Consider the following 13,667-nt stretch of genomic DNA (forward strand, 5'->3'; position numbering starts at 1 on the left):
GTCAATCTGTTCCTGGCTGTGGAGAAGGACCCAGCTGCCTGGCCATTCTGCAAGGAAACTGGTCTGGGGCTCAGCCTGGGAGGGGGAAATGGGGGCCTGTGGGGGTGTTCCCCACCATCTGCACCCTCCACCACACCCTCACCTCCTCCAGTGGCTGCACAGTGACCCCAGGCCTCTGAGCCCGGCTGCCCTCCTCACTGTCCCCGACGAGGTTGGGTTCTGAGGGTGCAGGGCTGTGGGGGGGTCAGCTGGACCCCCAACAGCCTCTGGGCAGAGGAGCCAGAGATCTCAATTCCTCCCACCCTGTGCAACTTGACCTGCCAGGCTCTCCCATCCCTCAGCCTTGAATTTCCCCTCCCTTTTCCTGTCATCTCAACCATTCTTCCAGGAACCAATACCCCCCAGCTCCTCCCAGCCTTCCCCAAGCCTCCTTTTCACCCTGCTGCTCCAACCAGACCGTCCTCCCAGCCCCCAGCACCCCAGAAGCCTCAGGACCTGGTCAGACACATACCAGGGGTTCATTTGGCTGGAATGCCTATCTTTGTCTCCAGTCTTATTTTGCACAATTATTTAGCTATCTAAAATGCAGATGTGCACACATCTGAACTCCCTGTGGTCAGACTTCAAGTTCCCTCAAGATGGAAACGTTGCTACATTTATATTCCCCTGAGTGCCACACAGCTGCTGGCGTAGTGGAGCCAGCCTCTGTGACTGCCTCTGGAGGTGCTCAGTGACAGCCTTTGGAGCAGATTGTGGCTGTTCTGTTCCCAACAAAGAGGCAGGAAAAGGAGCCACTTCATCTCCTGGATCAGCAACCTAGTAAGGCAATCTTGAGGGCTTCCTGGAGGAAGACAGGGGTGTCTGAAGGCCATCCACCTTGTCATTCACTCTCCATCCCACCACACCTACCCAGTCGGAAGCCACTGCGAGCAGGGTCCCAGGGAGCCCACGCCAATGCCATCGCCCAGGATGCCCCGAAGGTGTCTGACACCCCAGTATTCCTGTCGAAGTGGCCAGCAGAGGCCCGGCCTCCTCAAGGCTGCCCAGGCAGCCCTGCCTGTGAACCCCCTGCCAGCTCATCCCCCAGCAACAGCAATCACCAGGAAACCAGGCTGGGTTCTCATGACTTAACACAGACCGATACCAGCTTCCAGCTTCCAGCTTCTACCCCCACCCCCACCCCACTCCCCGGCACTTACCACAGTTTGTAATTACATGTTTCTCTGTGTGATTATTGGATTAATGTCTGCCTCCCCCGCGAGAATGTAAACTCCACAAGGTTGGGCAAAGGGTGAAGACTATGCGTTTTGTTCCCTGCGGATTTCCCAGCATCTAGCGCACAGTGCCTGGTGCATGGTAGGAAGTCTACAAACGCTTGTGGACAAAATGCCAGGTTTGGTATTTTATGCACACCAGAGCCTGCTTGTGGCGCTTCTGAGCAGCCCTTTAAGGCAGGCAGGTAGCCATTTAAAACCCATTTTACAGATAAGGAAACTGAAGCTCAGACAGGTCAAAGTTTGCCCAGGGTGCCAGGGCTTTTAAGTCACAGAGCCAGGATTAGAAGCCGCGTACCCGGGACCTGCGCCCAACAGTCTACACTCTAAAGGGTGATGGCGATAGTGGACATGTCATAAGAGTAAGCTGTCACATCAAAAAAGTTTCACGAGTTCTCTGTACTCCGCCCCAGCCCCCCACCCCCCATTTATCTTGGGATGCTGATTCCCCAGATTCCATCTGCAAGGAGTTGGGGCTGGTGGCGGCCCCGGCCACCTCGGCCTGCATCTAGAGCCCCAACCTGCTCCCACTTGCCCTTCCGCTGGAAATCATGGAGACACAGGCTGCAGAGCTCCAGGCCAGGACCCCCAACACCCACAAGGGCTCCCCCGGGGAATCCCAATCCCCCAGCCTGGGGAGGTCTTCACCAATGCGGGGGAGGGGAGGGCAGACAGCGGTGGGGGAGGGTGGAGAGGGAGGCCTGGGAGGAGATAAAGGCAGACACTGCCCAGGGAGGTGAGAGGCAGGGACAGTGCAGCTCCAGGAGGCTCCGCCCATACTGCCTGGGCAGCCTGCACCTGCACCTGCACCTGCGCTGGGGAGGGACATTTTCTCATCTCACCGGTCATAGTCCCCGTTGCAGAGTGCTCTCACAGGAATGGAGAAAGTTTGCCAGACTGGGTTTAGGGTGTTCTTCATGACCTCGGTCTTGTGGCAGATGGTGAAGCTGGTGAAGAAGAGAGGGAAGGTGTCAGGCCCGAATCGAGGGAGGCAGAATCCAGGTGAACAGAGGGGCCACAACCCAAGAGGCTCTGCGGATGCCAGACGGTGGAAACTACAGCTGCATGAGGTGATGAGCCACCTGTCACTAGCAGCATCCAGCCAGGAACTAGATGGCCACTTCTTTCTTTTTTTATTTTATTCTTTCTAACGTTTATTTTATTTTTGAGAGAGAGAGAGCGTGAGCATGGGCTGGGGAGGGGCAGAGAGAAAGGGAGACACAGACTCTGAAGCGGGTTCCAGGCTCCGAGCTGTCAGCACAGAGCCCGATGGGGGTTGGGGACGGGGGGGGGGCGGGGCTAGAACTCATGAACTGCGAAACCATGACCTGAGCCGAAGTCTGACACTTAACCAACTGAGCCCCCCAGGCCCCCCAACTAGATGGCCAGTTCTTGGTGATGTTTTTTGGTTTGGTTGTTTAGGTAGGCTTTATGTCCAGTACAGAGCCCAAAGTGGGGCTTGAACTCACGATCCTGAGATCAAGACCTGAGCTGAGATCGTGAGTCAGATGCTTAACCCACTGAGCCACCCAGGTGCCCCTCTTGGTGATGTTTGAGGGAGCAGGTGCACAGCATCAGGAGATAGGGGTTCTGCCCTTCCTCCCCCCTCCCCCCACCCTGTGTGACTTTGAGCTAGCAGAACCCTCCCCTGTGAACTCAGGGAGCTGGCTGCTATCAGCCATTCTTCATCTGAGACCCATGGAAGGACCTGTGGACGGGATTTCAGGGTTTGTGAACCCCTGGAATTGGGGGATATTGGGTGGGTGACTCTCATCTGCTTGCTGTCCCCCTCCCGGAACACTGTCCCAGATCTCCCATGTTCTTGGCTTGCCTCCTCACTTCCTTTAGGTCTTTACTCAAATGTCACCCCTCTGACATGAGCACTTGCCCTGAGCACCATATATCAAATTTACAGCTCCTGGTCCCCTGACTCCGACATCCCCTAGACCCCTTCCATGCTTTTTTTTCTTTTTCACCTGTTACTGTTTGACATTTGACATAGTCTGTGTATCTCCTTATTTATTGTACGGTCTATCACTAAAATGTAAGTCCTGTAAAGGCAAGCGTTTTGTCTTCTTTGATCACTGGTGTATCTCCAGTGCTCAGAACAGTGCCTGGCACTTAGTAAGTGTTCACTAAATATTTTTTTTGGAACGAACTAACGAATATCTGTATGTCTCAGAGGAGAGTTTCCACAGATTTCACTGGCATTCAAGGCAGTGAAAGTAAGGCCCCTGGCTTAGACAATCTCTAAGACACTTTAGGCTCTTCCAGTCTGAATCCATGAGCCTGCTTTGCAAACTAAAAGTGTTGAATTGGCTTATCCCGCTGGGCTCCAATCCAGCATCCCTGCCCACTCCCCATGCCACGCCTGCTGGCCCTATCCCAGAAGTCTGCCCCACCACCTGGAGGGGCAGCCAGGAGCCAGGGTGGAGCTGGGAGCAGAGGCTGTCCCCCTGACACTTCCCAGCATCCACTCCAGCCCCCTCCCAGCCTGGAAAGGTCACCCCGGAAAGTGCCTGGGCCCCACCCATGCCCACACAGCCTGTGCCATTTCTTCTCTGGCAATTTTCAAGTCAAAATGTCATTCCTGTCACCGTGGCTCAGCGTTTCTCTGCTCCTTCTCGCCCGCCCACTGGAGAGTAGAGATACATGTGGGAGACCTCCCCACACACCCCGGAGCTGGTGACGAGGACAGGAACAGGGGCGACGGGGACAGGAGGGACCATGGCTGCCCAAGCTGGGGCAGGTAGGTAAGGCAGGAAGAGGAAAGGGTTGGGGGAGAATCAGGTGCAGCAGCTGGGCGGTGAAGGGAGGGAGGTTCCAGGGTGCAGAAGCCCTGGCCGGGCTCCAGAGGCCTCCTACCTGGAACAGTGACACCGGCCTGCTGCCCTGCTGTGGAGCCTCCCAGCCCCTCCATCTTTCTGGACCCGCTGACTTCTCTGTCTCCTATCCCCTGCCAGCCAGTTTCTTGACCCAGTCTTCTGAGCTATGAGCCCGATTTCTTCCCTACATGCTTCTCCCTGAGCCCTGTGTAGTCCTGTTTTCTGCTTCAGACTCTTGTCTGAAACTGCTTTCTCTAAGGTCCCCCGGGGCCCCTCACCACCAAATCCACAGACCCCTCGACTCCCCGCTGCCCTTGCCCTGGGGGGCTAGGTCTCAGTGTGGCCACGGTCCCTGCAATCCCGTCATGACTCAACTCCATTCACTCTGACAGACGGGCCTACACTCAGGACGTGGTGTGGGAGAGCAGGAGCCACGGGGCCAGACAGGCGAGGCTCCAGTCCCAGGGCCACTTCAACCAGCTGTGCAGCCCAGGGCAAGTGACTCTCTCTCTCTGAGCTTCCCCTTCATTGTAAAATGGGGAGAAAATAGTAGCTACCACTGCCAGGCCCTGTTCTATTTACATTAACTCATTTGGTCCTCAAAGTAACCCTGTGAGGGAGGAGTGATGATTATCCCCACTGCACATACAGAGAAACCGAGCTGTGGACGTTACAGTTGCACATTCCAACATGGTAGCCCCACGGGGCTATTGACCTTTAAAGTAACCTCCATTCAATCAAAAACCCAGTTCCTCAGTCACACTAGCCCCGTTCCACATACTCAACAGCTACATGTAGCTACTGGAGACTGTACTGGATAGCCAGACACAGAACATTTCCACCCTCCCAGAAAGTTCCGTGGGTTAAGAGACTTGCCTAAAGTTACACAGCAGGCGGGCTGGCACAGCCCGGCTCTCCATCACGTTCTAGATCCCAGAGGAGAGACTGGGACTGAACGAGGCAGGCCAGGCTGCACATGGGCCAGAGCACAGGGGGTGCTCTGTGGGTGCCTCCTTCCCCTTCCCTCCTGGGGAGGCAGGCATGACATTCCACTCCCTGGGGTCCCTCATTGACCTTCCTCCTGTCCTCTTCCTAACTGGGGCCGTCTTCTCTTCTCTCCTCAAACCCGGCTTGCACCAGTTCAGCCTCAACCTGTGCCCGCAGGCTGGCCCACCCTTCAGGGGCTTCTGGGTGGGTTTCCTGAGCTGCCCTGAGCATCTCCTCCAAGACAGCTCCAGCCCCCATGCTTCAAGCGAAAGTCGCCCCCAGATAAACTCCCATCGCCTCCCCCATCTGACCAGCTCCTTTGCCATCTTTAACACTCTGGGTTTCCCACAGCTCCACTACTGGGGAGGAGGGGGGCTCTGCCGTCAGTGGCCACCCAAGTCCTACCTAGTGAGGTCCTCCCCTCCCCGCTTCCTCCCTGCATTGCCACAGCAAGGCTCGCCTGCGCTCAGCACCTCCCACCTGTTCGCGGTGTCAGTCACGAGTCTCTCCCTCTTCCCTGCCCCCTCCCCACCCATCCTACACAGGCTCTTCTAGAACAATCACTGGCAAACACTGCAACACACCCCTCTCCTGCTCCCAAACCAAAATCCCTCTCTCCCGGCCGGCTGGCCTTCACCTCAGAGACAGACCTGGCCTGGCCAGGCATCGCCTCTCTGAAGGGGACCTGTGGGGACATTTTCTTTACGTGGGCGCCCAGAGAATCACTGGGCCCTTTTCCTCCCTCCCGCAAGTCAAGTCAAAGTCAACAAGAATTATTTAAAGAAATCCTGCTGGGAGTCCTTCGGTGAGACAAAGACTCCTTTTGTTATGCAAATGATCGTACCTAATTTCCCTTGTTTTGTTCCTTCAGGTTTTAAAATCGGTTTTCCCCTCGAACTGAAACACACCTCCTCCTGCTACTCCCTGCCCCCCAGCGCGCGCGCGCGCACACACACACACACACACACACACACACACACACACACAGAGTTTCAGAATCTAGGGGAACTTGGTGGACGCCTCTCTGTCCCCTGCTCAGAGCATACCTGCTTTGCACTTACTTGCATTTTCTCTACCCTATTATTCTTCCCCGCTCCTCCCCCAAGGACCCATTTTCTTCCCCTCCTTTAAAACCTGCTTCCAAGTTCCCCTTCTCCAGCAGCGTTTCTCTAATTAACCTCCCTGGCCCCATCGCTTCCTGGTTCTGCAGAATCCCAGCTGTGAGTGGCCACAGCCTCCCAGAGCTGGACTGCTTAAAGAGACCATGGAGACCTCCTAATCCAACTGGTTCATTTTACTGATGAGAATATAGGCCCAGAGAGGGGGCATAAGTTGCCCCAGGTCACACAGCGAGTTGGTGGGGGGCACTGAGGTCCCCAGACCCTCAACCTAGAATCTGTGCATCTGTGTGCATGGCTGACCTACATTTGCCAGTGTGTTGTGTGTGTTTCCGTCATATTGTGGGTGGCTTCTAGATTAGGGAGAGGAGAGGAGGAAATGGGGGCTTTGAAGACGTGTGTGGTTTTGAATGAAGCCTGTGGCAAGGTGTGGGGCTGGGCAGGTAAAAGGGTTCAGATTTGCCAGGCTGAGCGTCTGGTAATTGGGTGGGGGGCACAGGTGGTAGTAGGGTGTCGAGACAGCTGCGGGTGGAGACGGGGTGGGCTAGAGATAGGCACTGATCTGTGTGGAAGAAGAAGGGGCTGTTACTGGAGCTCCTTTTTCCCAGCTTAGCCCTGTTTTTGCCCGCTCCCCTCACCTCCAACGTACCTAGCACCCACCATTGCTGAGCCCCTCAGAAGGGCACTGCTGGCTTGGAAGCCATCCCCACCCTTTACCCCTACACACACACCAGTCCCTACCACGTGTCAGGGCACCACCCAGGAGCCCCAGACTTCCACCCTGAGCAGGAGCCCCAGGGCAGCACCGGGAAGAGGCGGGCCCAAGCCCTCTTGCCTGGTGGGTCACCACACCCCTCCATCCCTGATTCCCGAAAGGGGGTGAAGTGCTGTTAGAGAACTTACGTTCCATCCTCGTTGCTTCTGTAAAACACCAAGAAGGGGTCGGACTTCCCAAAGAAATCTTTCTTGTCCAGCTTGTTGGCACAGAACTGCATGGTGGCTACATCCTGGTGAGAGGGAGAGAGAACAGGGGTGTGAGACAGCAGTAGGCTGGAAGGTGCCCCAATCCCTGTGGAAACACAGCCCCAGGGCCCTGGAAAATAGGAGGATTCTGAGCACCAGGCTGGTTAGAAAGGACAGCATGTTACATTTGCCCTGCACCAACCAAGGGCCAGGCCCTGGGCTAACACTTTGGACGGTCTCATTTCATCCTCAAACCCCACCGGGCAGGTCTAACGGAGCAGCCGGGGGGTGTGTGAAGCAGGTGCATTCTGGAGCCAGCTGCCCCGGTCTGAATTCTGGCTCTGCCACTTTCTAGCTGTGTGCCCTCAAACAAGGGAGGCAAGCTCTCAGAGCCTCAGCTTCCCTTCTGTAACACAGGGCTGACGGCAGTACAGACCTCAAAGCACCGTAGTGAGGGCCAAATTGCAAAGCACTTAGCAGAGGAGCAGTCACGTCCATGTTAACGCGCACGTCGCTTTATTACTATTTTACCAGGGGGCTCAGAGAGGTGAAACGGCCAGCCTCAAGGCTACTCTGAACTTGGTCTGCCAACCTCAAAGCCCTCACTCTGTCCACACTGCCTCATTCTCTCACACCCTGTGTGGCTCCTGGAGGACAGCCCAGATGAGGCATTGCTTTCACACCCACTAACCCAGGAGAGGCCCACCCAACTCTCGAAGGTAGATATGGCCCATTTTACAGCTGAGGAGTCTAGGGCTCAGAGCAGGGAGCGACTCCCCCAAGTTCACCAGGCAGAGCCCTGGGTTTCTGACTCCCCGGGTCGTTCATGGCCCTGGCTGACCCAATACTCAGCCCAAGAGCACAAAGAAGGTATCCAGGCCCTGCTGAGGACTGCTGGATCCCTCCCCTCACGTGACCCCAAGCCCCTCAGTCTGCCATGGCTGACAGGGCACTGGGCAGAAATGCCCCCATGTCCTTCTCTCCACCCATCCCCCTGTGGCCTCTTCAACCTGAAATCTCTGCATCCCGACAAATCTCCTGCCAACTGGCCAGAGCTCGGAGCTTTGTCTTCTAGTCCTTTGGGCCTGGCCTGCCCTCAAGGGCTAGGGCCTGTGGGGAAGTCACCTAACTCTCACGCTGCCCCCTTCCTCTCAGTGGGGAAGAGGGTCTCTTGAGCTCAGCCCCACAGCCCAGTGAGGACCAAAATGGTGGCAGAGCTGAAAAGGCAACCTCCCACAAGTTTGAAGGGCATGGTCAAGGGTAGGGAGAAGGTGGTGGTATAATGGTTAAGAATATGGTCACTGGAGCCAGACCGCCTGCTTCAGTTCCAACCCTTTCTAGCTGTGTGACCTAGGGCAAGTTAATCACCCTCTCTGCACTCAGTTCCTCATCTGTAAAATAGGGTACTGGCAATGCCTACCTCATAGGCTTGTTGTGAGGCTGAAGTGAGTTAATATGAGTATACTGCTGAAAACAGGATATATACGGTGCACACTAGATGCCATGTACGTGTAAGCTCTTAGGGCTATTTGGACACTTGCCCTCCTTGCACACACAACATATGTGGCCTCTGTCTCTGCCCCACCCCACCCCAAATGCCTCCCTTCAAGGACAGCTGACAATAGCAAACACAGAGCATCCGTTCACTCACTCACTCACTCACTCACTCACTCACTGATTCATTCATTCAACAAACATTTATTAGATACATACGTGTAGCCAAGTCACTGAGTTCCTTATCACCTTTAGCCCGAGAAGTAATCCTTTGTTGCTTTTTTATAAATGAGGAAGCTGGGGCAGAAGAAGCTGACCTGCCCAAGATCACCAGCTGGCAACCAGCAGAGTGTAATTCAGCACGTATGAACTGGCTGCAAAGTCAGGCCTCTTCCGGCGTACCACTCCGCTGAGAGGGAGCGCGTTCCAGCTGTGAGGCCCTCTTCCCTGGTTTCTTTGGACTCCGGGGTCGTCGGGGTCGGGGAAGGGGCAGGGAGGGGCTGGCCTCTGGTTAATCTGGGACGGAAGTACCCACTAAAGGGAGGCTCTGAGGAGGGGCAGTGCTGAGGCACACAGCAGCCAGAGCACAGAGGTGTGCGGGTAAGGACGACTTTCATCGTGTTCCTCTTCAAGACTGACCCGAGAGGAAGAAGGAGCTGGACCGGGGGCTTGCAAGGCCTAGCAGTGCCAGGAATCCTAGAGCCTCCAGAGAAACCTAGGACTTCAGACCTGGAATAAGAGAATGGCTGACTTATTGAGCACTTACTGTATGCAAGTCACTGTGTTAAGCCTTCTCTTTACATACGTTATTGTATTGAATCCTCATAAAGACCATATGAAGTAACTCCACTATTCTCCCCATGTTACGGATGAGGACACTGAGGCTTTTAAAGGCTGTCATAGGCCCACAGTCACACAGAGGGTAACCGAGGCAGGTAGACTTCAGGGCATTCCCTCTCAGCCTCCCAAAAAGATCTCTAGCCTTCTAAGTCTGTCCCCTGTAGTCACTGTAGGAGAAAGTTTCAATCCCACCCCATGCTGGATGGAGGAAGCATTTTAAATGCCTCCCTGGGGAGTTCTATCCCATGGGCTAGAAAAAGGAGGCGGCTTAGGACCAGGTGGGCTCCTCCCAGCACTGGCTATATAATCTGTGGGGCCCAGTGGAAAGGGAAAATGTGACAGCGGGGCATTAAACCGAACTTAGGCCCTGTGTGACTGCACAGATCATAGGCCCATGAAGCCAGCGCTGGCTCCTCCTCACGGAGGCAGCGGGCAGTGGCATCAGAAAATACTGACCTCTTGGGGCACCTGGGTGGCTCAGTCGGTTAAGCTTCTGACTCTAGATTTCAGCTCAGGTCACAGATCTCATGGCTCATGAGTTCCAGCCCTACATCGGGCTCTGCACTGGCAGTGTGGAGCCTGCTTGGGATGCTCTCTCTCTCCCTCTCTCTCTGCCCCTCCCCAGCTAGCACACTCTCGCTCTAAGTAAATAAATAAAAAAAAAAAAAAAAGAAAACACTGACCTCTCAGATTCTGCTGAGGACAGAGTGGAGATAGCCCAGCAAGGCGCCCATAGTTCTGGTGTCTAAGCCTCAGTTTCCTCATCTGTAAAGTGACATGCTGGACAGGATGACTACACTGTCCTTTAACGCAGGGCAATTTAGGCTTCCGTGTGAATGCTACAGGGAGCGCACTGGGACAGGGGTGGCAGTGGGGAAGGCTGGCACCCAGGGGACAGTCTGGGAATCCAAAACCCCTCCACCGGCTTCCCCGGGATACAGTTTGGTCGTATCTCCAGATGTGATTCCACACAATCAGAGGTCACCTATAGGACACCTGCACCTGAATGAACACAGGCAAGCCACACACAGCAACCTGCCCCGGTTGACTCTAAAATACACACATATACTGGCAACAGCCAAACCAAAAAATCCAGGAGAAAGAGCTCTTCCTTTTGCTTCCTAGGAGAACCTTCAAGGCCCTGCAAGATCAGGAAGGGGGGCAGGAATATGAGGACAAAATCAGTGCAGAACTTAATTATCGTAACTTCCAGGACCATTCAGTGCTCCCCTGGGAGGGCCCCTGGCCCCGGCACAACACCTGACACAGAGAATAGTACAGGGGAGTCAAGGCCACCTGGCTGGAAACCACTTCTGCGACCTATCAGCTCAGCAGCCTCTGACAAGCAACTTAACCTAAGCCTTGGTGTTCTCCTCTGGAAAAACAGAGTAATAACACCCCCTGTGAGCCTGTCAGGAAGACTGAGGCAAATGGCATATGTCAAATACCAGCCCACAGTGCCTAGCACGGAGCAGCTGCAAGAACAGGGGCCAACACTTGTGGAATGCCATCCCCCACTGGGCCGGACCCTATGAAACTGCCTACCTACAAAAATGGCAATACCACATGGGTCAACCTCAGGTGGATGTTTTTACGGTGACTAACTCATTTTAATTCGTTGAATCCTCTCAACCGCCCCAATGAGGTAGATGCCATTATCAGTCCCATTTTAAAGATGAGGAAACTGAGGCCCAGAGAGGTTAACACCCTCGCCGGAAGCCACACAGCTACTAACAGGAGAAGTTGGGATTGGAAGACAACAGTCTGGCTCCGAAGATTAATAACTGAGATTCCAAATGATGACCCCCCGAATCATCAAGATAAGTTGAATTTGTGTTCTGTAGCCTCAGTTTGAGGACTCAGAAAAGTGTGAAATCCATTTTAGAAAGGCCTCCTCCGTGCAAACTAGTTAAAATTAAAGAAAAGAAGAGAAGAGAAGAGAAAAGAAAAGAAAAGAAAAGAAAAGAAAAGAAAAGAAAAGAAAAGACAAGACAAGACAAGACAAGACAAGACAAGACTGGCTCTAAAAATCAGCTAACTGGAAAAATCTTCCAGGGAGCCACACCTCATTCCCCCGCTGATGGCAAATACAGGTTTTGCTGGCGGCTCATTTTGTCGCTCAACCTGCCCTGCCATCCCTAACACAATCTAGACCCAGAAACAATCACCAAAAGCCCATTAAGGTTATGGGTACTGCTGTGCCATTGTCGAATCCACAGGGATACAACAGACCTTCAGTGAGATTTCTAGGCTGTAACGAAAGCAAGCTTCTTCCCTCATGGGTGAGCCTGCCCCAGGGAGTCCTGGAGACAAGGAACTGTCCTGGTCTGGGGACCCAACTTCGGAAGGCGGCTCTGAGTTATGTCAACAGTCATATCATATGAACAAGGCTTTGACTGCTCCCCTTAAATGTGGGTTAGTGAATGGACCCCAGGAAGAGGCTGGGAAGCGGCAACAGTTGGGACTGAGCCAGCAGGACTAGGAGGCAATGAATTCCGGCCATGGTCAGAGGTCCCTCTGTTTGATAGCTTCAGCTGGAGGGTGGGGCTCTCTGAGCGCAAGAAACGCCGTTCCCAAACCAGAAGCATCTCTGGAATCAAGTGTGCAGAAGATAAACAACTCCTGCAATATATAATTTCCTGCAATTTCTGCCTTTTCGCCCTATCTTTTTAAAAAACATATTAAGTTCTTCTAAAACAGCAGGATTGCCTCAATTTGCATCTTTCCGCATGTTAATCAGGCTGCTTGGGAGACTACAGCAAACAGCCTTTCTCTCCAGGGTGGCCTGGCCCACTCTAGCGCTAGCCCTCCGACCCAGAGAGGCCTTGCAGGTCAGAGGTCAGGCCCAGAGGTCAGCAAGTGGGCTGAAGACTGGGAGAGGGTAGCAACACCCTGGAGGGGAGAAAAGAAAACCGGGTCTTGCTGGCATGCTCCAGGATCAGAACAAGAGAGTAAGGCGAGTACAAAATTTAAAAGGTGCCCCGAATCTCAGTAATCAAAATAAAGATATAATGTGACACCTTTAAAAATCAATGTCAGTGCAAAAATCCATAATAAAACACCAACGATTTAAATAAAGCCATTTTACAAATGAATAAACGGAGGCACAGAAAAGTCAAGTAACTTACCCACAGTCACACAGCTAGTAAGCAGTGGCATTTAGTCTAGATCCAGAGCCCAAGTTCTTAGCCACTTTGCTCACATACTACACCCTAAAAAGTAGTTTTATAGCTTTTTTAAAAGTTTACTTATTTATTTATTTTGAGAGAGTGTGTGTGAGTGGGGAAGGGGAAGAGAGAGAGGGAGAGAGAGAATCCCAAGCAGGTTCTGCACTGTCAGCACAGAGCCTGATGTGGGGCTTGATCCCACAAACTAAGATCATGACTGAGCTGAAATCAAGAGTCGAATGCTTAACTGATTGAGTCACCCAGGTGCCCCCCCCCCAAAAAAAAGTACTTTTAAATGGATGGTGGAACCATGGTGACATTTATTGTTTTCTCCTCAAAGTTGGCTGGGTTTTACAAATTTCCTGGAACTTGTACATTGTCTTTTTTAGTCCAAAAAAGAGAAGACATCAATTAAAAGGAAAAAGAATCATTAGCTACAACTCTGAAATTCAGCACTCCAGCAGGAGGGAACACAACGCAGAGTCAAGAGCCATTCTGTGCACAGTAACCTCTGAAAGGGCTTCCACATTCACAGAAGGGCCCGGAACCCCAGGCTGCCGGGATAAGACTACAGAAGCAGGGGCCCAGGGCACAGGTGTTCTGGGATGTCCGCGAAGACCACATAGGCTAGAATTGATTGGAATATAGATGGTGGGTGTAGACGTTGGTCTAAGAGATTGGGTCTGTCTTTACACGTTGACTGTAACAACCACATGGGGGTCAAGCTGTTTTTTCTCTGCTGTCTTAATAGCTGACTTCCCAAACAATCTAATCAGTTGTACATCTGTTGATTTGGTCATTCAGAAGCTGAAAACCCCAGATTGACTGTTTTCCCTCCCACTCATGGAGACTATGTGCCTGGGATACTAACCAAAATCCATCAACAAAAGCTCAAAAGAAAAATGGGATTATTTGGCTAGGAGGATGTTCAGGGCAGTATTAATTACATTTTTTCCTAGAAGAGAATAGATTTAATAAATTATGGCTCATCCATATAAT

The 13,667-nt window shown here is 53.1% G+C and overlaps 1 protein-coding gene across 2 annotated transcripts in view; it reads right to left on the reverse strand.

Annotated features, from left to right (window-relative positions):
- The window catches only part of CPNE5 (copine 5), a 93,274-nt gene that overhangs the window by 27,781 nt on the left and 51,826 nt on the right, over positions 1–13,667 (reverse strand). For both annotated transcript variants that reach the window (XM_042986225.1, XM_042986224.1), the window contains 2 exons: positions 7,108–7,211; positions 2,117–2,221 (listed from right to left, as the gene is read on the reverse strand). In XM_042986225.1, the coding sequence (XP_042842159.1) occupies positions 2,117–2,221; positions 7,108–7,211 (209 nt within the window). The remainder of the gene's footprint in view (positions 1–2,116; positions 2,222–7,107; positions 7,212–13,667) is intronic.

The sequence above is a fragment of the Panthera tigris genome, chromosome B2 (genome assembly GCF_018350195.1).
Source record: "Panthera tigris isolate Pti1 chromosome B2, P.tigris_Pti1_mat1.1, whole genome shotgun sequence".
Lineage (NCBI taxonomy): Eukaryota > Metazoa > Chordata > Mammalia > Carnivora > Felidae > Panthera > Panthera tigris.